Here is a 24,018-nt window from a genome sequence, read left to right as displayed (position 1 = left end):
GAACACTACACAAAATAACAACGATGAGAAAACGAAATAGTTCTGCAAGGTGAACAGACACTAAACAGAAAATAAACACCCACAACCCATAGTGGGAAAACAGGCTACCTAAGTATGATTCTCATTCAGAGACAACGATCGACACCTGCCTCTGATTGAAAACCATACTAGGCCAAACACATAGACAAATAACGTACAGAACAAAACATAGAAAAACATAGAATGCCTACCCCAACTCACGCCCTGACCAAACTAAAATAAAGACATAACAAAGGAACTAAGATCTGAACGTGACAGTATCCCCCCCCCCCCCCCTAAGGTGCGTACTCCGGTCGCAAAACCTGAACCTATAGGGGAGGGTCTGGGTGGGCATTTACTGCGGTGGCGGCTCTGGAGCGAGACGTGTACCCCACTCCACCATAGTCTCGGCCCACTTATGTGGCACCTTAGGAGCGGCGACCCTCGCCACCGACCCCGGATTGGAGACCCTGGCAGCGGGCCCCGAATAGACGGGAGACTGGCAGCGCCGGAGTGACGGGCGGCTCTGGCAGCTCCTGACTGACGGGCGGCTCTGGCAGCTCAGCACAGATGGGCGGCTCTGGCAACTCAGGACAGACGGGCGGCTCTGGCAGCTCAGGACAGACGGGCGAACCTGGAGAGAGGAGACGGAGAGACAGCCTGGTGCGTGGCGCTGCCACAGGACCCACCAGGCTGGGGAGACCTACAGTAAGCCTGGTGCGTGGAGGAGGCACCGGAAAGACCGGGCTGTGGAGGAGCACTGAAGCTCTGGTGCGCAGCCTTGGCACCACTTCTCCAGGTTGGATGACTACTTTAGCCCAGACCCTCCTGAGTGCAGGCACAGGTTGAACCGGGCTGTGGGGGAGCACTGGAGATCTAGTGCATACCACTCGCACCTCTCCCTTAGGCTCAATGCCCACATTCGCCCGGCACGGGCGGAGCGCAGGCAAAGGACGCACTGCACCCTCCCAGTGCCCCGGAGACACAGCACGCAGAGCTGGCGTAGGATACCCTGGGCCGAAACGGCGTACCGGAGACCAGACACGCTGAGCCGGCACAATACGCCCTGGTTGGATGCCCACACTCGCATGGCACTTGCGGGGGACTGGCCTATAGCGCACCGGGCTATGAGCGCGTACTGGCGACACCGTGCGCTTGACCGCATAACACGGTGCCTGACCAGTAAAGCACTGCTTACGATAAGCACGAGGAGTGGGCTAAGGTCTCCAACCTGACTCTGCCACACTCCCCGTGGGGGGGCTGCATCTCGTGCCTGTCGTGCTGCAGTGCTACCTCCTCATATTGCCGCCGCTCAGCTTTCGCTGCCTCCAGTTCTTCTTTGGGGCGGCGATATTACTCAGCCTGTACCCAGGGTCCCTTGCCTTCCAGTATCTTCTCCCAAGTCCAGGAGTCCAGAACCCTCTGCTCCTGGTTACCAAGCTGCTTGGTCCTTTTTTGGTGGGTGTTCCTATGATATTCTGTGACATGATATTTTTAATAAAAGTGAAATATTGTGTTTCTTTTTCTGTAGTCTTTTAATCTCTGTGTGTCTGTATCTCTTTCTGTGTCTCTATGTGTGAGTACGTGCTCTTTTGTGTGTGTGTGTGTCCGTCTCTCTTTGTGTATGTGTGTGTGTGTGTGTGTGTGTGTGTGTGCGTGCGTGCGTGCGTGCGTGCGTGCGTGTGTGCGTGCGTGTGAATTGTTGAGATAATTTATAAATAATGAGTTAATTTGTATCACATTATTCTAGGTCAGTGTATTCCAAACCTCTCCTCTGGGACCCCCAAGGAGCTGTACATTTTAGTTGCCCTTTAGAGCCACTGATTCTGATTCTACTAATGAACTCTTCATCAAGCCTTTTGATTGGTAGAATCAGGTGTGTAAGTGTTAGGGGGGCAAAAATAAGTTTAGCTAGCTGGCTAAATCTGTCACATTTACGGAAATGTTGATTGATATGCAGTATCCCTGTCAAATTAATTTTCGATGAATGGAATGCATTTATGTGTGTGTGTTTCTGTGAATGTGTGTCGGTCTGGTGTGTGTGTGTGTGTGTGTGTGTGTGTGTGTGTGTGTGTGTGTGTGTGTGTGTGTGTGTGTGTGTGTGTGTGTGTGTGTGTGTATGTGTGTGTGTGTGTGTGTGTGTGTGTGTGTGTGTGATTAGTTCACTGTAACTTCACATTATAAATAGTATATTTTTAACTTCATATGCTATATATTATAATCAATATTTTTGGGGGGTTTGCAGAATCATTGTATATCGTTGGTTACCCATCCTATCATGTTACCATAACAACACAGATATGACCGTCTAGCGTCCTTCTGCCGAACCTGGTTGTTGTGTCACACTGCCCTCTCCTGGTAGCACTGCAAAACATCACTCAATCAAATCCCGAAATAAAATATAAATCCACTTTTACCAGAAATGCATGTTGTCTTGTTTTGCACGCTTTGTACAAAATAATAAAATGCAGTACTACAGGATATTTCCTAACGTAGCTCTTTATTAGCTAGCTACAACTGGCATGTTCACGTATCTCCAACCATGATCAACTGACCATGACCTAACCATCTGGGTGGTCTTAACCAATCATAGCACAGCGGTAAAATGCATCCAATTATAATTCAGTATGTTTACACATATGAATATTACACATATTATATGGACTGAATAGTTACATGAAGTGTATGGAGACTTTACATGACATAAATATGGATATATAATATAAACTTATACGTGTTGAACCCGCCCACTGTGTTGAAACAGGAAGTACATTTATAAGGAAGTAGATGAATAAATGGACATCATCGGTCGAAGAAAAAATGTTTCTGAGGTTTGTAGCTTTCTTTTACAATGTTATGTAGAAACGTGTTTTGGAGAAGTTAGGCCATCGCAGAGAAAGGTGATTTAGGGGGTAAGACATCCGCAGAATTATTATATTATTACATTAGTGATTTCAACTTTTAATAATGATATTTTTTGGCTTCCTTACATTGATGCTGATTCATATTGATGAGCCTAGTCAATGTTATATTATATGGGCGATTGACTGCACATGATCGTGATTATAATTTATTTAAAAAAAAAAAAAAAATGCACCCATTTTTTTCCTCAACATTTCGTGGCATCCAATTGGTAGTTAGTCTTGCCTCGTCGCTGCATCTCCCGTACGGACTCCGGAGAGGCGAAGGCCGAGAATCGTGCGTTCTCCGTAATCACAACTCAGCCAAGCCTGAAGTTTCCGTCCTTAACTATTTTCCGACAAAATAGAACTGCCAAAGGGGGCGGAGTTAGCCGGCAGAGTTCTGTCAAACTATCCAGGTCTGTGACCAAACAATTTGAGCTTCTACTTTTAAAAATCCACCTTTCCAGAAACAAGCCTCTCACTGTTGCCGCTTGCTATAGACCTCCTCCTGCCCCCAGCTGTGCCCTGGACACCATATGTGAATTGATATCCCCCCATCTATCTTCAGAGCTTGTGCTGTTAGGTGACCAAACCGGGACATGCTTAACACCCCGGCCATCCTACAATCTAAATTTGATGCCCTCAATCTCACATAAATTATCAATTAACCTACCAGGTACAACCCCAAATCCGTAAACACGGGCACCTTCATAGATATCATCCTAACCAATCTGCCCTCCAAATACACCTCTGCTGTCTTCAACCACGATCTCAGCGATCAAATCAAATTTTATTTGTCACATACACATGGTTACCAGATGTTAATGCGAGTGTAGCGAAATGCTTGTGCTTCTAGTTCCGACAATGCAGTAATATGCAACGAGTAATCTACCCTAACATTTTCACAACAATTACCTAATACGCACAAGTGTAAAGGAATGAATAACAATATGTACATTAAAAAAACATGAATGAGTGATGGTATAGAACGGCATAGGCAAGATGCAGTGGATGGTATAGAGTACAGTATATACATATGAGATGAGTAATGTAGGATATGTAAACATATAAAAGTGCATTGATTAAAGTGGCTAGTGATACATTACATCAAGATGGCAAGATGCAGTAGATGGTATAGAGTACAGTATGTACATATGAGATGAGTAATGTAGGGTATGTAAACATTATAGGAAGTGGCATTGTTTAAAGTGGCTAGTGATACATTTATTACATCAATTTTTCCATTATTAAAGTGGCTGGAGTTGAGTCAGTATGTTGGCAGCAGCCACTCAATGTTAGTGATGGCTGTTTAACAGTCTGATGGCCTAGAGATAGAAGCTGTTTTTCAGTCTCTCGGTCCCCGCTTTGATGCACCTGTACTGACCTCGCCTTCTGGATGATAGCGGGGTGAACAGGCAGTGGCTTGGGTGGTTGTTGTCCTTGATGATCTATATGGCCTTCCTGTGTCATCGGGTGCTGTAGGTGTCCTGGAGGGCAGGTAGTTTTCCCCCGGTGATGCGTTGTGCAGACCTCACTACCCTCTGGAGAGCCTTACAGGTGTGGGCGGAGCAGTTGCCGTACCAGGCGTTGATACAGCCCGACAGGATGCTCTCGATTGTGCATCTGTAAAGGTTTGTGAGTGTTTTTGGTGACAAGCCAAATTTCTTCAGCCTCCTGAGGTTGAAGAGGCGCTGCTGCGCCTTCTTCTCCACGCTGTCTGTGTGGTTGGACCATTTCAGTTTGTCCGTGATGTGTACGCCGAGGAACTTAAAACTTTCTACCCTCTCCACTACTGTCCCGTCGATGTGGATAGGGGGGTGCTCCCTCTGCTGTTTCCTGAAGTCCACGATCATCTCCTTTGTTTTGTTGACGTTGAGTGTGAGGCTATTTTTCTGACACCATACTCCGAGGGCCCTCACCTCCTCCCTGTAGGCCGCCTCGTCGTTGTTGGTAATCAAGCCTACCACTGTAGTGTCGTCTGCAAACTTGATGATTGAGTTGGAGGCGTGCATGGCCACGCAGTCGTGGATGAACAGGGAGCACAGGAGAGGGCTGAGAACGCACCCTTGTGGGGTCCCAGTGTTGAGGATCAGCGAGGTGGAGATTTTGTTACCTACCCTCACCACCTGGGGGCGGCCCGTCAGGAAGTCCAGGACCCAGTTGCACAGGGCGGGGTCGAGACCCAGGGTCGCCCCCAGGTGGTGAGGGTAGGTAACAAAATCTCCACCCCGCTGATCCTCAACACTGGGACCCCACAAAAGGTGCGTTCTCAGCCCTCTCCTGTACTCCCTGTTCCCTGACGAATTTGGAGGGTACTATGGTGTTAAATGCTGAGCTGTAGTCGATGAACAGCATTCTCACATAGGTATTTCTCTTGTCCAGATAGGTTAGTGCAGTGCGATTGCGTCATCTGTGGACCTATTGGGGCGGTAATCAAATTGGAGTGGGTCTAGGGTGGAGGTGATATGGTCCTTGACTAGTCTCTCAAAGCACATCATGATGATGGAAGTGAGTGCTACGGGGCAGTAGTCATTTAGCTCCGTTACCTTACCTTTCTTGGGAACAGGAACAATGGTGGCCCTCTTGAAGCATGTGGGGACAGCAGACTTGGATAAGAATTGATTGAATATGTCCGTAAACATACCAGCCAGCTGGTCTGTGCATGCTCTGAGGATGCGGCTGGGGATGCCGTCTGGGCCTGCAGCCTTGCGAGGGTTGACACGTTTAAATGTTTTGCTCACGTCGGCTGCAGTGAAGGAGAGCCCGTAGGTTTTGGTAGCGTGCTGTGTGAGCGGCACTGTATTGTCCTCAAAGCGAGCTAAAAAGTTATTTGGTCTGTCTGGGAGCAAGACATCCTGGTCCGCGACGGGGCTGGTTTTCTTTTTGTAATCCGTGATTGGCTGTAGACCCTGCCACATACCTCTCGTGTCTGAGCCGTTGAATTGTGACTCTACTTTGACTCTATACTAACACTTAGCTTGTTTGATTGCGTTGCGGAGGGAATAACTACACTGTTTTTATTCGGTCATGTTTCCGGTCACCTTGCCCTGATTAAAAGCAGTGGTTCTCACTTTCAGTTTCTCGCGAATGCTGCCATCAATCCACGGTTTCTGGTTTGGGAATGTTTTAATAGTTGCTGTGGGTATGACATCACCGATACACTTGCTCATAAACTCACTCACAGAATCAGCGTATTCGTCAATGTTGTTGTTCGCCGCAATGCGGAACATATCCCAGTCCACGTGATCGAAGCAATCTTGAAGCGTGGAATCCGATTGGTCGGACCAGCGTTGAACAGACCTGAGCGCGGGCGCTTCCTGTTTTAGTTTCTGTCTATAGGCTGGAAGCAACAAAATGGAGTCGTGGTCAGCTTTTCGGAAAGGAGGGCGGGGGAGGCCCTTATATGCGTCGCAGAAGTTAGAATAACAATGATCCAGGGTTTTGCCAGCCCTGGTAGCGCAATCGATATGCTGACAGAATTTAGCGAGCCTTGTTTTCAGATTAGCCTTGTTAAAATCCCCAGCTACAATAAATGCAGCCTCAGGATATGTGGTTTCCAGTTTATATTGAGTCAAATAAAGTTTGTTCAGGGCAATCGATGTATCTGCTTGGGGGGGATATTTGCGGCTGTGAATTTAATCGAAGAGAATTTTCTAGGTAGATAATGCAGTCGGCATTTGATTGTGAGGAATTCTAAGTCAGGTGAACAGAAGGACTTGAGTTCCTGTATGTTGTTATGATCACACCACGTCTCGTTAATCATAAGGCATACACCCCCGCCCTTCTTCTTACCAGAAAGACGCTTGTTTCTGTCGGCGCAATGCGTGAAGAAACCAGGTGGCTGTACCGACTCCGAAAGCGTGTCTCGAGTGAGCCATGTTTCCGTGAAACAAAGAACGTTACAGTCTCTGTCTCTCTGGAAGGCTACCCTTGCACGGATTTCGTCTACCTTGTTGTCAAGAGACTGGACATTGGCGAGTAGTATGCTCGGGAGCGGTGCGCGATGTGTTCGTCTACGGAGCCTGACCAGAAGACAGCTCCGTCTGCCCCTTCTACGGCGTTATTGTTTTGGGTCGCCGGCAGGGATCCGATCCATTGTCCTGGGTGGTAGGCCAAACAGAGGATCCGCTTGGGGAAAGTCGTATTCCTGGTCGTAATGTTGGTGAGTTGACGTTGCTCTTATATCCAATAGTTCCTCCCCGACTGTGTGTAATAAAACCTAAGATTACCTAAGGTAACAATGTAAGAAATAACACACATAAAAACAAAATACTGCATAGTTTCCTAGGAACGCGAAGCGAAGCGGCCATCTCTGTCGGTACCTCATTGCCTGTGTCCGTAATGGGTCTGCGGTCAAACGACCACCCCTCATCACTGTCAAACGCTCCAGCGAGCAGGCCTTTCTAATCGACCTGGCCCGGGTATCCTGGAAGGACATTGATCTCATTCCGTCAGTAGAGGATGCCTGGTTATTCTTTAAAAGTGCTTTCCTCACCATCTTAAATAAGCATGCCCCATTCAAAAAAATGTAGAACCACGAACAGATAGCCCTTGGTTTACTCCAGACCTGACTGCCCTTGACCAGCACAAAAACATCCTGTGGCGTACTGCATTAGCATCGAATAGCCCCCGCGATATGCAACTTTTCAGGGAAGTTAGGAACCAATATACACAGGCAGTTAGGAAAGCAAAAGCTAGCTTTTTCAAACAGAAATTTGCATCCTGTAGCACAAACTACAAGAAGTTCTGGGACACTGAAGTCCATGGAGAATAAGAGCACCTCCTCCCAGCTGTCCACAGCACTGAAGATAGGAAACACTGTCACCACCGATAAATCCGTGATAATTGAGAATTTCAATAAGCATTTTTCTACGGCTGGCCATGCTTTCCACCTGGCTACCCCAACCCCAGTCCACAGCCCTGCACCCCTCCCGATAGCAACTTGTCCTTAGCCTCCCCATTTCTCATTCACCCAAATCCAGATAGCTGATGAGTCTCTGTGGGGAGAGATAGGAGGGGACCACTGCCTCTGAAATGAGTCTCTCTGGGGAGAGCGAGAAGAGAGGCACTGCCTCTAAGAGGAAGTATTCTGACCGAGAGGAGGGGGCCACACCCTCTAAAAAGAGTCTGCCTCAAGACACCAGTTCTAAGAGGTAAGCGATAAATTGTACATATAGTTATTTTAAAGATATACAACAAATGTTAAGAGAAGTGTTTCCAAATTACATAACATGTAGGCCTATATCTTTAAGTTAAAAATCCTAGGACCAACTGCAAACACAAGCTAGGTTTCTATCCAACTGGTAACACAAGCTAGGTTTCTATCCAACTGGTAACACAAGCTAGGTTTCTGTCCAACTGGTAACACAAGCTAGGTGTCTATCCAACTGGTAACACAAGCTAGGCGTCTATCCAACCAGTAACACAAGCTAGGTGTCTATCCAACCGGTAACACAAGCTAGGTTTCTATCCAACTGGTGACACAAGCTAAGTGTCTATCCGACTGGTAACACGTTTTAATGTCAATATTCTAAAATCAGCAAAAGAAGAATATGCATATTTTCCCACCAGGGATGTGGTTCCATCAAATTGACTTGTTGCAGATTAAAAAGCTGTGTGTGATGACATAGTGCACATCAAAATAACTGTTGTTGTTAATTTCCCTTTACCAAATAAATCTACAAGTAAATGTGGTTAAATTCCCCTGTAGCAAATAAAAATATATAAGTAAATGTGGTTAAATTCCCCTGTAATAAATAAAAATATATAAGTAAATGTGGTTAAATTCCCCTGTAATAAATAACATCTTCAAGTAAATGTGGTTCCATGGCATTTTGAACTCTACTGATGGTTTGACCAAGCCACGACCCATCTTCAATGCTCTTACTGAGGGAAGGAGGTTATTGGCCAAGATCTCGCGATACATGGCCCCATCCATCCTCCCCTCAATACGGTGCAGTCGTTCTGTCCCCTTTGCAGAAAAGCATCCCCAAATAATTATGTTTCCACCTCTATGCTTCACGGTTGGGATGGTGTTCTTGGGGTTGTACTCATCCTTCTTCTTCTTCCAAACACGGCGAGTGGAGTTTAGACCAAAAAGCTCTATTTTTGTCTCATCAGACCACATGAACTTCTCCCATTCCTCCTCTGGATCATCCAGATGGTCATTGGCAAACTTCAGACGGGCCTGGACATGCACTGGCTTGAGCAGGGGGACCTTGCATGCGCTGCAGGATTTTAATCCATGACGGCGTAGTGTGTTACTAATGGTTTTCTTTGAGACTGTGGTCCCAGCTCTCTTAAGGTCATTGGCCAGGTCCTGCCATGTAGTTCTGGGCTGATCCCTCACCTTCCTCATGATCATTGATGCCCCACGAGGTGAGATCTTGCATGGAGCCCCAGACCGAGGGTGATTGACCGTCATCTTGAACTACTTACATTTTCTAATAATTGCCCCAACAGTTGTTGCCTTCTCACCAAGCTGCTTGCCTATTGTCCTGTAGCCCATCCTAGCCTTGTGCAGGTCTACAATTTTATCCCTGATGTCCTTACACAGCTCTCTGTTCTTGGCCATTGTGGAGAGGTTGGAGTCTGTTTGATTGAGTGTGTGGACAGGTGTATTTTATACAGGTAATGAGTTCAAACAGGTGCAGTTAATACAGGTAATGAGTGGAGAACAGGAGGGCTTCTTAAAGAAAAACGAACAGGTCTGTGAGAGCCGGAATTCTTACTGGTTGGTAGGTTTTCAAATACTTATGTCATGCAATAAAATGCAAATGAATTACTTAAAAATCCATACAATGTGATTTTCTGGATTTACCAATTGCAGACTGTAGTTTTTTAAATAAACATCAGGACTTCTAGAAGTTCCACTATACAGTTGTTAAAATGAAGTAGATGAGGTATTGATGAGATTGATGAGGTGATCTGTCTCCCTGTTTTGTTCAGTGTCCAGAAGCCCAGAGCAGAGTCACCTACACCCAGCCTGCTATCAATGAAGAGTAATCAGTCAATGGGTAATCCACCTACTTTCAGCCAGGAACCATTACCAGATGACAATAAGGAAGTGGAGAGTTTGGACAGTGAGGATGCATTAAAGATCACACACAACCTTCTGGACAGAAGAAGTAAGACTGTGTTTCATACAATATTACAAAGAAGGGTTCACACACACACATACACACACACACACACACACACACACACACACACACACACACACCACACACACACACACACACACACACACACACACACACACACACACACACACACACACACACACACACACACACACACACACACACACACACACACACACATACATGCATGCACACACACATGCATGCACACACATAAACTTATGAGTCTCAACTCTCATTGTTTTCCTACAGGTCAAACTCTGCTGACAGTCCAACAAGACATTAAGGCTAAACTGAAACACAAGTATCAACACATATCTGAAGGAATTGGACACCATGGAAACCAAAGTCTGTTCAAGGACATCTACACAGAGCTCTACATCACAGAGGGTGGAAGTGGAGGGCTCAATAATGAACATGAGGTGAGACAGATAGAGATGGCATCCAAGAAACAAACCACACAAGAGACACCAATCAAATGCAACGACATCTTCAAGCCTTTACCTGGACAAGACAAACCTATCAGAACTGTGCTGACAAAAGGAATCGCTGGCATTGGAAAAACAGTCTCTGTGCAGAAGGTCATCCTTGACTGGGCAGAGGGAAAAGCAAATCAGGACGTTCATTTCATGTTTCCTCTTCCTTTCCGTGATCTGAACCTGAAAAAGGACCAATACAGTCTGATGCAACTTCTTTCCTATTACTTCCCAGAGCTGAAAGAGATTGACAGCATTGAAGATGGTGAAACCAAAACTGTTTTCATTTTTGATGGTCTGGATGAGTCTCGACTTCCTCTAGACTTCAAAAACAAGGAGAAGTGCTGTGATGTCACGAACCCAACCTCAGTGGACGTGCTGCTGACAAACCTCATCGAGGGGAATCTGCTTCCCTCTGCTCTCCTCTGGATAACCACACGACCTGCAGCAGCCAATCAGATCCCTCCTGATTGTATTAACCGGGTGACAGAGGTACGAGGGTTCAATGATCCACAGAAGGAGGAGTACTTCAGGAAGAAAATCATAGATCAGAATCTTGCCAATGATATCATCAAACACATGAAGACATCAAGGAGCCTCCACATCATGTGCCACATGCCAGTCTTCTGTTGGATATCAGCCACTGTCCTTGAGATGATACTGAAAGAGGCATGGAAGGATGAAGTCCCCAAAACTCTGACCCAGATGTACTCACACTTCATACTCATCCAAACCATTGTGAAGAACAGGAAGTACAACAAAGCCTCAGAGACAAACCCAAAGGAACTGTCTCAGTCAGACAAAGAGATGATCCTGAAACTGGCAAAGCTGGCTTTCCAACAGCTGCAGAAGGGCAACCTGATCTTCTATGAGGAGGACCTGAGAGAGTGTGGCCTTGATGTCACAGAGGCATCAGAGTACTCAGCGTTGTGTACAGAGATCTTTAAAGAAGAATCTGGGCTGTACCAAGACAAGGTCTACAGCTTTGTGCATCTGAGCATTCAGGAGTTTCTAGCAGCAGTGCATGCTTTAGAATCATGTCTGGACAAGAAGGAAAATGTTTTCTCCCCCACTAGTGATGATGAAGAAGATGAGGAGGAGAAGGATGATGAAGAGGAGGAGTCAATCCAGTTGTCTGACTTACACAGGAGAGCAGTGGACCAGGCCTTGAAGAGTAAGAATGGACACCTGGACCTGTTCCTCCGCTTCCTTCTGGGTCTCTCACTGGAGTCCAATCAGAATCTGTTACGAGGCCTTCTGACACAGACAGGAAGTACAACACAGACCAATGAGGAAACAGTTGAGAGAACAGTCAGGTACCTTTCAGACAAGATCGTGGAGGAATCCTCACCAGAAAGGATCATCAACTTGTTCCACTGTCTGAATGAACTTGGTTCCAACTCTCTAGTTGAAGACATGCAGACCTCGCTTCGATCAGGAACTCTTTCAGAAACAATACTAAAACCTGACCAATGTTCAGCCCTGGCCTACCTGTTACTGATGTCAGAGGAGGTGCTGGAGGAGTTTGACCTGAAGACATACAACACATCAGAGGAAGGTTATCAGAGGTTGCTGCCCGTAGTGAAAACCTGCAAGAGAGCACTGTAAGTTCTGTTATTGAGTTGATGTTTACAGTATCATTATTCTGAAGGCTTTGTATATCTAACAGATTATATCCTCTCTCCAGACTGGATGGCTGTGAACTCACATATAAATCGTGTGAGACTCTGGCCTCAGCTCTGCAGACACCAAACTCCCCCCTGAGAGAACTGGACCTCAGCTACAATGACCTGAGAGACAGAGGAGTGGAGCTGCTCTGTGTTGGACTAACCAGCCCACTCTGCAACATACAGACACTAGAGTGAGCTCACTATCTTCAGTATCCACTGTCTTTTTAGTGGTCATATATTTATAGGAATTATGTGTTATGTTTTTAACATTATTTGAACATCTTGGTAAATGTGCAGAAACATACATACGATGTGATAAATATATGAAACTAAGGTTAAATATCTTGAGTGAGTTAGTATGTTTTCAACATTGGTTAATCATGACCTTCTGTTATTGTCTTAATGCATCTCATTATTCTTAAAGCTTTGCATATTTAACAGTGTATCAACATATCTCTTCTCTCCAGACTTCATGGCTGTAAAGTCACATATAAATCATGTGAGACTCTGGCCTCAGCTCTGCAGACACCAAACTCCCCCCTGAGAGACCTGGACCTCAGCTACAATGACCTGGGAGACAGAGGAGTGGAGCTGCTCTGTGTTGGACTAACCAGCCCACTCTGCAACATACAGACACTAGTGTGAGTTAAATATCTTCAGTGTGAGTTATTATGTGGATGTTTTAAACATGTGTTAATCATGTGCTCTTCTGCCCTCTAGTCTGGGTCAGTGTGGTCTGACAGAGGGTTGCTGTTCACATCTGGCCTCAGTCCTGAGTTCACCCAACTCACAACTGAAACAACTGGAGCTGAGAGACAATGACCTGCAGGACTCAGGAGTTACACTGCTGTCTGCTGGACTGGAGGATCCAGACTGTAAACTACACACACTGGGGTAAGTACAGCTGTTTCAGTCAGGTCAGTACTGAGTTTAGTAAAACAAATACTCTGAACATCTGATGCTTCATGACACTGTTTGTGTCATGGACAAAATGTACGGGTGTCCTACAAGATGATTGACACCAGTACACCAACCTAGACAGCTGTTGTGTGTCTCTCTGTAGGCTGTCTGGCTGTCTGGTCACAGAGGAGGGCTGTGCTGCTCTGTCTTCAGCTCTGAGGTCAAACCCCTCCCACCTGAAAGAGCTGGACCTGAGCTACAATCACCCAGGAGACTCTGCAGGAGGACTGCTTTCAGCTGCTCTGGTGGATCCCACATATAAACTGTTGAAGCTGAAGTAAGTCAGAATAGATGTCCTAATATAGTGTGAGCAGCGGTTGTGTCATGTGTAGTAGGGTCAGTAACATGAGGACATGATGGTAGAATTAAGGGGAAGTTTACTCAGCAGGCTGAGCACTCCAACACAGCATACATCATCACCACATGAATACTCTTCTTCTGCATCTCTGATATCCTGTTGGAATTGTACTCTGTTCTGTATGCAGTAGGTAGGATAGAATACCTGTATGTCTCTAGTAATGAATTGTACTCCGTTCTGTATGCAGTAGGTAGGATAGAATACCTGTATGTCTCTAGTAATGAATTGTACTCCGTTCTGTATGCAGTAGGTAGGATAGAATACCTGTATGTCTCTAGTAATGAATTGTACTCCGTTCTGTATACAGTAGGTAGGATAGAATACCTGTATGTCTCTAGTAATGAACTTGGATAGTGCACCAGAACACAACAATATGGTTTAAATGTTGACTGCTTTATTAGGTCTTTGTCAGTCAATAACCTGTTTCTCCTACAGTGTGGATCATGGTGAAGAGTGCAGGCTGAAATCAGGGCTGAGGAAATGTAAGTCTCTTCAATCCTAATTAACTGTATATTCAGAACTATAGTAACATAGTAACTAATCAATACTTGTTCTGTACCTACAAAACAACATTTTATATGAAGATGTGGTTTGATTAAACTCTCCTTTTGTCTACAGATGCCTGTCATCTCACCCTGGACCCAAATACAGCAAACCCAAACCTGATACTGTCTGAGGGGAACAGGAAGGTGACACGGGTGAAAGAGGAGCAGCATTATGAAGAGCATCCAGACAGATTTGACGCATATCCCCAAGTTCTCTGCAGAGAAGGCTTATCTGGATCTCGTTATTACTGGGAGGTGGAGAGGGGTGGTGACATGGCTGACATTGGTTTGGTGTACGAAGGACTGATGAGGAAGGGAGGGGAGGAAGACAGTTTGATTGGAGGCAATAGGAAGTCCTGGTGTTTATTCTGCTCTGATAGAGGTTATGACCTTTACCATCCTGGAGTCAGTGTCAGAATATCCATCTCTGATCCTGTTCCTAACAGAGTTGGAGTGTATCTGGACTGGCCAGCTGGTACTTTGACCTTCTATAGTGTGTCCTCCTCTGGTACACTGACACACCTTTACACAGAACACACCACATTCACTGAACCCCTCTATCCTGGGTTTGGGGTTTACTCCTCAGTGACCCTGTGTCAGATAGATGACCAACACATTCAGAGGTGAGTCAATGCAATGTTTCATCATTTGTTTTCCTCTGGAACCATTGATATAATTAGATTAGTAATGATGTGTTTTAATGTATTCTGTTGGACCTACAGACAGTTAGATTAGTGGTGTGTTTTAATGTGTTCTGTTGGACCTACAGACAGTTAGATTAGTAGTAGTGGTGTGCTTTAATGTGTTCTGTTGGACCTACAGACAGTTAGATTAGTAGTAGTGGTGTGTTTTAATGGGTTCTGTTGGACCTACAGACAGTTAGATTAGTAGTAGTGGTGTGTTTTAATGTGTTCTGTTGGACCTACAGACAGTTAGATTAGTGGTGTGTTTTAATGTGTTCTGTTGGACCTACAGACAGTTAGATTAGTGGTGTGTTTTAATATGTTCTGTTGGACCTAGAGACAGTTAGATTAGTAGTAGTGGTGTGCTTTAATGTGTTCTGTTGGACCTACAGACAGTTAGATTAGTAGTAGTGGTGTGTTTTAATGGGTTCTGTTGGACCTACAGACAGTTAGATTAGTAGTAGTGGTGTGTTTTAATGTGTTCTGTTGGACCTACAGACAGTTAGATTAGTGGTGTGTTTTAATGTGTTCTGTTGGACCTACAGACAGTTAGATTAGTGGTGTGTTTTAATGTGTTCTGTTGGACCTACAGACAGTTAGATTAGTGGTGTGTTTTAATATGTTCTGTTGGACCTAGAGACAGTTAGATTAGTAGTAGTAGTGTGTTTTAATGTGTTCTGTTGGACCTACAGACAGTTAGATTAGTAGTAGTGGTGTGTTTTAATGTGTTCTGTTTGACCTACAGACAGTTAGATTAGTAGTAGTGGTGTGTTTTCCATGTTGCCTCACTGTAATGTCAGTCTCACTCTAACCGCTAGAGGGCATCAGAACCCGTTGAATAGGACAGCCTCACTGTAATGTCACTCTCAATTTTGTGTCACAAGCGCAGTGCAGTGTTTTGAGGGGGGAAGAGTGTGTGTAATTCATGATACCTGGTGACTTCACATCTCTAGGGGCTTTCATCAAGATTAGCAATGTCACCTGTAATGTCACCATCAGTATTAGCTTTATGGAAGGTGACATAGTGGGTTATGTCACATTTAGGCAATGCACCCTATACAGGGAGCTGTTCTGTCACCCTTTATACACACTTTGTATTGCTTATGAAGACCGTAATGTATGCTATATCAAGCCTTTATAAGTTGTATTTAGTTTAATCACAGTCTATACTTCTGCTTTACCAACACCAGAGACCATGGTGGAGAGTGCTGTATCAAGCCTGGACCTGAGGACACCAGAGACCACAGTGGAGAGTGCTGTATCAAGCCTGGACCTGAGAAATGTGAGTGTTAACTGATAATTGTTTTTAAATCAAAATATGATTAAAGCGTTCATTATACTTGAGTCCCAGACAAGGAACACAATCATGATCTATTTGGTCAAAACAAACTTCAAATCAAGTTTATTTTATATAGCCCTTCGTACATCAGCTAATATCTCAAAGTGCTGTCCAGAAACCCAGCCTAAAACCCCAAACAGCAAGCAATGCAGGTGTAGAAGCACGGTGGCTAGGACTTAAAGGTAGAGTCAGTGATTTATGACGTAGATGCACAAAGTAAACAACATAGTGCAGGGGTTCTTAAACTTTTTCAGCCTGGGACACAAATTACAGATGTTGTGTTTTTCTGGGACCCAAGCTCAGGAAAATATGCAACTATACATAAATATCGGTACATTTCATTGCCCTTATGAGTAAAACAAATGCAATATAGACAAAAACAAATAACAATATATTTTAATGTTCATTTCCCCCATTTAAAACACTCTTACATAAAGGTCTAGGTTGGAACTGTTGCTGCTAAAATACAATAAATAATTTTCATTCTTAATTGGAATAAACTGATTGATCACATCACACAGATGTAGACTAGAAAACACACACAGTCCTAATGAGAGGTGTGTGTCTGGTTGAAGTTTTCAACAAGCAGGTCTGTTCTGGGCTCCGTGTTTAACAGTGCAACCCTGAGGTCATACTCAGCCTTGAGACTGTTTCTGTACTTGTTTTTTTAAGTATGTCAGAGTTGAGAACCCAGACTCACGTAGGTATGTGGAGCCAAACTGGATCAGAATATCTACTGCTTTCTCAGTCAGGCAGGAGACCGCTTCCTGCTGTAGGTGAGTGTTTGCCTCAAAAATCATCTTGCTTCAGTTTATTCCAGTTCAGAATACTAATTATTACTTGTATTTAAACAGCAACAGTTCCAACCAAGACTAGTTTTCAACAATCATTTCTACAGTAAGATAGATGTACAGTAGGCCTGATAATATTTTTTTTAAATATTAATCTGTACCGTTACTAAGGGTTGCACCATCAGTAACTAGCTAGCTTGCTTTTGCTAATTTTAGCTATTAGCTGTGTACAAGGCCAGGGGATTGTTTGAAAGAGAAACTCACATCTACTACTATGAGAGTTAGTACTCCCTTATCTCTGCTTATCATCACCTGTTATAAAATGACAACAATGCATTGCTAGCTGACTTAGTTTTCCACCGTCGAAGCATTCTGCCCTGTTCTGAAAGAAGTCACTGGGTTTACCATCATGCTGTGGATATTTGGTCAGGACGTGTCGTTTAATTAATTAGTTCGTTTAGAGAGACTCATTACTAACGTTAAGCACTTCCCCGCACAAAACACACCGAGGGCGCTCCTCGTTATTTCTCAACGTTTGTATTAAAGAGAGAGAAACTCATCCCTGTATTTGCGTTTTATGACAATTGAGCTCAGTCAGAACTTGTGGCTAGCATGAGTCCATTTGATGACAGCGGCGAGTGATGTTGAGTGGGAATGACAAGTCAGTGGCTGACAGGGCATCATCTGCTGCTGAACGACAGAGATGTGTCGCGGAGTTATCTTCAAGAAAACCGCCGAAAAAATATCCGGTGAACCGCGAAGCACACGGGCATCTCCCTCTCCTACTCACGAATAGCTGCCAAACTGAACAGAGAGCGCAGATGCACTTGGCCGAATCAATTCCAGTAATTAATGAAATAATTATACATTTACTCTGACACGTCGTGACCCACCATTAACAGGTCCGCGAACAAGTCCGTATAGTGGGTCAATTTCTGCAACAACTAAGAGCGTTGGAGCGCAAGGCTAGACCACTGTTTTGTTTCCGTGGTTACCACGTTGTAAGAGAGTGAAGAGAACCCTTGCACATGGACAGATACTGTGTGAGAGAGAAGTCAGGCATCTTGCTCATCACAATATCTGTGGCGCTGCTCCCACATCATCATTTAGCTGACTCTACCTTTAAGCTCTCATCCTAGGATCTAGCAGAAATCAGACCCTCAACATTAACAAAACATGGACCAGAACGATGTTGTTTCCTGCTTCCACAAACATTCATTAATATAACACTAATGTCAGATTAGGGTATGTTAATGTGTGGCCATTGACACTGTTGCTCACTTACAATAATTTGTATTACAATAAGATTGGCCATTTTAAATAACAACTACTTTTGACTTCAGTGATTCCTCAGAGCTGTAAGACTTGTGACCATGTTGAGGTAAGTCATAATGTCAATTATTTTACATCAAATCAAATGTATTTATAAAGCCCTTCTTACATCAGCTGATATCTCAAAGTGCTGTACAGAAACCCAGCCTAAAACCCCAAACAGCAAGCAATGCAGGTGTAGAAGCACGGTGGCTAGGAAAAACTCCCTAGAAAGGCCAGAACCTAGGAAGAAACCTAGAGAGGAACCAGGCTATGAGGGGTGGCCAGTCCTCTTCTGGCTGTGCCGGGTGGCGATTATAACAGAACATGGCCAAGATGTTCAAGTGTTCATAGATGACCAGCAGGGTCAAATAATAATAATCACAGTGGTTGTCGAGGGTGCAACAGGTCAGCACCTCAGGAGTAAATGTCAGTTGGCTTTTCATAACCGATCATTCAGAGTATCTCTACCGCTCCTGCTGTCTCTAGAGAGTTGAAAACAGCAGGAGTCTCAAAGCCAGGTGTGTACTGACCAACCATTCATACTGGGATATAGACAGTCCTGTGTTCTGCTTGTAGGCATGCAGGATTTTAGCTGCTGTCATATTTTGTCATTAGACAGTTTAATTGATAAATCACCAGCATTCCATGTAATATTGAATAAATACATTAGATAAATGACTGTTTATTTAATGGGTCGGTTTCCCGGACATAGATTAAGCCTAGTCCTGGACCTTAAAGAACTTTCTATTGAAACTTCCATTGAGCATGCTTTTTAGTCCAGCACTAGACTCAATCTGTGTCCAGGAAACAGGCCCCATATGTATTACTGACATGCTTGTCCTTGTTCAGGACTCCACACACTGGCTTCAGATTGAACCCTTGACTTCCACTGTCCAGGGAGTGACAATGTTCAGGTAAAATAACTACTTTTAACATTTCATTCCACCTGCTAGTGTATTTCCCCATTACCTTTGGGAATAGTCTTCTAATCCAACCTCTCCATTTGACCATTGACCCTCTCTCCCATATCTTGTTGTTGCCCTCAGACACAGGACACCCAAAGGGAGTTATGAGTGCACAGTGTCTGGGCTCCGCTGGCTGTGTGAGAGAGATGTCATTCTGAAGTATCACTTCAGGAACTGGGATCCCTACAGTCAACTTCTGAAAGACATGCAGTACACACAAGGTGGTCCATTGCTGGACATCACTATGGAGTTAGGTGAACTGGAGGAAGTTCATCTGCCACACTTTGTCTGTTTAGGTAAAACCATATAGAAATAGTATTCAGAAAGACATTTCCATGTAACTTTGTTTCACTTCCTGAATTAATGAATGTACTATTCTGGGAGTTTGAGTTTACTGTGATCTGGTACTGCATATTCTTTGTGTTTTAGTTGGATGAATAATACAATATTTGTCTTTCTCTCCTTTGTATTGTGTTGTTCAGGGAACAACCCTTCCCTGAGGAATGAGATGAAGATTCTTCATGTAGAGGAACATGGAGTGTCTTTAGAGGAAGTGCATGAGGTCAACAGATTCCATGCTAAGATTCTCCATCCCAAGTTCTCAGCTATCTCTCTGATACTGAGATTACTGTCTTGGAACGTAGACGTCCACTGTGAGCTGATGCTCTATCTGACAGTGATGAAGGAAACACTAATTTCTCGCCTATACCTGTTCCCCTGGAACCCCGGCCAAATACAGGTGAGGGACCATTATTATAGAGATGACCTTAGCTAACCAGTGGTGCAGTTTATGCTGACACTCATTTAATGAAGATAAGTGTGTTGCTAGTGTTCTGAATAATGTTTGAATAAGACTATACATTGACTGGCTGGGTATTCCATGCCTCGTTTCGCAGGCTGTGGAACAACAGGAGTCAAAGTTTCAAGGGTCTAAAAGGTTTCCCATCACAAGACCAGAGCAGTCCTTCAAACTATATAGTTCCATCAGATTGAACATTCCCTGTTCTACCTCCATCAATCCACAGGTACAGTTTCAGTAGTATAAGAACATGAATATGACATTTAAGTCAGTTCTATCCATTGATCTCTCGGTCTCTCTCTCGCTGTTGCCTTCTCGCTCTCAATTAAATTCAAATGGCTTTATTGGCATGGGAAACATAAGTTTACATTACCAAAGCAATCTCTCTCTCTCTCTCTCTCTCTCCAGAAGATTCATTTCATACAAAGAGACACCACACCAAGCTTTTTCAAGGCGGTTGTGAAAATGACAGGGATTGACATTGAGATGGAGTTATTCAGTGATGATGAGAGGACAGTATGGAAAGAAAATGTACCAAAAGGTAGGAGCATATGTCAATCATCACTTTGTACTTTAGTACCAGATGCTATGTAGAGTGATATAACCTCATGTTGTTTATCTTACAGATGAGTACATCACTGACACCCGTTCAACAAGTAAGTAAACATGAGTTACAGTGCATTCAGAAAGTATTCAGACCCGTTGACTCCTGAGCACTCTGGAGAAGGTTTTCATCAAGGATCTCTGTACTTTTCTCCGTTCATCTTTCCCTCAATCCTGACTAGTCTCCCAGTCCCTGCCGCTGAAAAACATCCCCACAGCATGATGCTGCCACCACCATGCTTCACCATAGGGAAGGTGCCAGGTTGGCATTCAGGCCCAAAGAGTTCAATCTTGGTTTCATCAAACCAGATAACAAAACATTTTAGGTGCCATTTGGCAAACTCTAAGCAGGCTGTCATGTGCCTTTTACTGAGGAGTGGGGTCCATCTTCCATAAAGGCCTGATTGGTGGAGTGCTGCAGAGATGGTTGTCCCATCTCCACAGAGTAACTCTGGAGCTCTGTCAGAGTGACCATCGCGTTCTTGGTCACCTCCCTGACCGAGGCCCTTCTCCCCCTGATTTCTCAGTTTGGCCGTGCGGCCAGGAAGAGGTTTTGTGGTTCCAAACTTCTTCCATTTCAGAATGATGGAGGCCACTGTGTTCTTGGGGACCTTCAATGCAGCAGAAATGTTTCGGTACCCTTCCCCAGATCTGGGCCTCGACACAATCCTATCTCGGGGCTCTACGGACAATTCCTTCGACCTCATGGCTTGGTTTTTGCTCTGACATGCACTGTCAACTGTGGGACCTTATATAGACAGGTGTGTTCCTTTCCAAACATTTCCAATCAATTGAATTGACCACAGGTGGACTCCAATCAAGTTGTAGAAACATCAAGGATGATCAATGGAAACAGGATGCAACTGGTCTGAATACTTACATATGTTTATTATTTTTAATACATTTGTAAACATGTCTAAAAACCTGTTTTCAATTTGTCATTATGGGGTATTGTGTATGTAGATTGATGAGGGAAAAACACTTAATCTATTTTAGAATAAGGCTGTAACGTAACAAAATGTGGGAAAAGGCAAGGGGTCTGAATAGTTTCTGAATGCACTGTAAAAACCAATGGCATGAGGGCCAGTCAACATGGTTTACTGTAAGACCTGGACTAGTCCTGATTCATAAAAGGCTGAAGTCAAGAACAATGACATCTCCTCCAGGACTTGATGTAGATTAGCCTGGTTCTGAATGACCCAATGACATCTCCTCCAGGACTTGATGTAGATTAGCCTGGTTCTGAATGACCCAATGACATCTCCTCCAGGACTTGATGTAGATTAGCCTGGTTCTGAATGACCCAATGACATCTCCTCCAGGACTTGATGTAGATTAGCCTGGTTCTGAATGACCCAATGACATCTCCTCCAGGACTTGATGTAGATCAGCCTGGTTCTGAATGACCCAATGACATCTCCTCCAGGACTTGATGTAAATTAGCTTGGTTCTGAATGACCCAATGACATCTCCAGGACTTGATGTAGATTAGCCTGGTTCTGAATGACCCAATGACATCTCCTCCAGGACTTGATGTAAATTAGCTTGGTTCTGAATGACCCAATGACATCTCCTGCAGGACTTGATGTAGATCAGCCTGGTTCTGAATGACCCAATGACATCTCCTCCAGGACTTGATGTAGATTAGCCTGGTTCTGAATGACCCAATGACATCTCCTCCAGGACTTGATGTAAATTAGCCTGGTTCTGAATGACCCAATGACATCTCCTCCAGGACTTGATGTAGATTAGCCTGGTTCTGAATGACCCAATGACATCTCCTCCAGGACTTGATGTAGATTAGCCTGGTTCTGAATGACCCAATGACATCTCCTCCAGGACTTTATGTAGATTAGCCTGGTTCTGAATGCCCCAGACTGTTTTTCTATGTCTGTGAAACAGGCCTTAAATACGTTCACTGATGCAGGTCGTAAAATGTACAAATGTCGTTATTTTGTAACCTGACTCTCTCAGGTGCTGTATCGGGGGCAGGGGGTCCGGCTGAGAGCAGTCTGACTGGTTCTGCAGAGCACCAGCTGCTTTCTGTACGGACAGAGTTTGTGAAACGAGTATCAGGACCTGTCCTGAATGAACTGCTGGACGGACTCCGGCAACACACAGTCATCAACCAGGAGGACATGGAGTCAGTGAAGGTGATCGCTGAGAGGGCAGAGAAGGCACGTGACATCATCGACATGGTGTTGAGAAAAGGAACGGAGTCATGTTCCAGGATGATCAACCTTCTTGGGGAGCTGGACCCTTATCTTTGTTCACAGCTTCAGATCAACAGTGTTGGGGTACCAACCTAATGGTAGAATGGACAGTAACAGTGTTGGGGTACCATCCTAATGGTAGAATGGACAGTAACAGTGTTGGGGTACCAACCTAATGGTAGAATGGATAGTAACAGTGTTGGGGTACCAACCTAATGGTAGAATGGATAGTAACAGTGTTGGGGGTACCAACCTAATGGTAGAATGGATAGTAACAGTGTTGGGGTGCCAACCTAATGGTAGAATGGATAGTAACAGTGTTGGGGTCCCATCCTAATGGATAGTAACAGTGTTGGGGTACCATCCTAATGGTATAATGGATAGTAACAGTGTTGGGGTACCAACCTAATGGTAGAATGGACAGTAACACTCCTACTCAACACCATGGGGTGTATTCCCTAGGAAACAGACCTGATCCTAGATCAACACCATGGGGTGTATTCCCTAGGAAACAGACCTGATCCTAGATCAACACCATGGGGTGTATTCCCTAGGAAACAGACCTGATCCTAGATCAGTCAGGACTCCTACTCAACCAAACTGAATTTGTCCAAAATAAACGCTTTTTTGTTGTTGTTGCAAAACGTTATGCTACGGTGGGTGACTAATAAATCCACCCCTGATCTGTAATTCTTTGTCAATAAATGTTTGTTTCTGGGTAGTTTACTGTCCATATGCCTCATATACACACGTTACGGGATCATTCATCCACACGTCTGCTAGGATCATAACACACCTGTTCAGAAATACTATACAAAGAATATAAAAGGGGTGACCAAGATCCAATCATGTGTAACAGTATAACTTTAAACCGTCCCCTCGCCCCGACACGGGCGCGAACCTGCACACATCAACAACAGTCGCCCACGAAGCATCGTTACCCATCGCTCCACAAAGGCCGCGGCCCTTGCAGAGCAAGGGGCAACACTACATCTAGGTTTCAGAGCAAGTGACTTAACTGATTTAAAGGCTACTAGCGCGTACCCGCTAACTAGCTAGCCATTTCACATCCGTTACACATGGACTGAGATAACAGTTAAACTACACACACAGGAAATCTGCGTATGGAATTAAACTTGCTTTATATGTGAGGTAACCAATCAGAAAGCTTGTTGATGGCCGGTAAACCAATCAGAAAGCTAGTTTATGCCGTATGAACCTAAAGTGGTCTTGGTGATA

At 44.5% G+C, this 24,018-nt stretch overlaps 1 protein-coding gene across 1 annotated transcript; it reads left to right on the top strand.

Annotated features, from left to right (window-relative positions):
- The first annotated feature begins 7,910 nt into the window (after positions 1–7,910).
- On the top strand, positions 7,911–23,500 carry LOC129848696 (NACHT, LRR and PYD domains-containing protein 5-like). The gene is given in 18 exon segments (XM_055915789.1): positions 7,911–8,074; positions 9,870–10,048; positions 10,316–12,143; positions 12,227–12,400; positions 12,677–12,850; positions 12,930–13,103; positions 13,273–13,446; positions 13,963–14,009; positions 14,146–14,695; positions 15,946–16,037; positions 18,229–18,266; positions 19,049–19,113; positions 19,246–19,460; positions 19,647–19,903; positions 20,061–20,189; positions 20,372–20,504; positions 20,590–20,619; positions 22,541–23,500. Coding segments are annotated over 18 exon segments (4,758 nt in total). The 3' UTR covers positions 22,876–23,500.
- Positions 23,501–24,018: the final 518 nt, after the last annotated feature.

The sequence above is a fragment of the Salvelinus fontinalis genome, unplaced genomic scaffold, assembly GCF_029448725.1.
Source record: "Salvelinus fontinalis isolate EN_2023a unplaced genomic scaffold, ASM2944872v1 scaffold_1113, whole genome shotgun sequence".
In the NCBI taxonomy this organism is placed as follows: domain Eukaryota; kingdom Metazoa; phylum Chordata; class Actinopteri; order Salmoniformes; family Salmonidae; genus Salvelinus; species Salvelinus fontinalis.
This window is presented reverse-complemented; position numbering and strand designations above follow the sequence as displayed.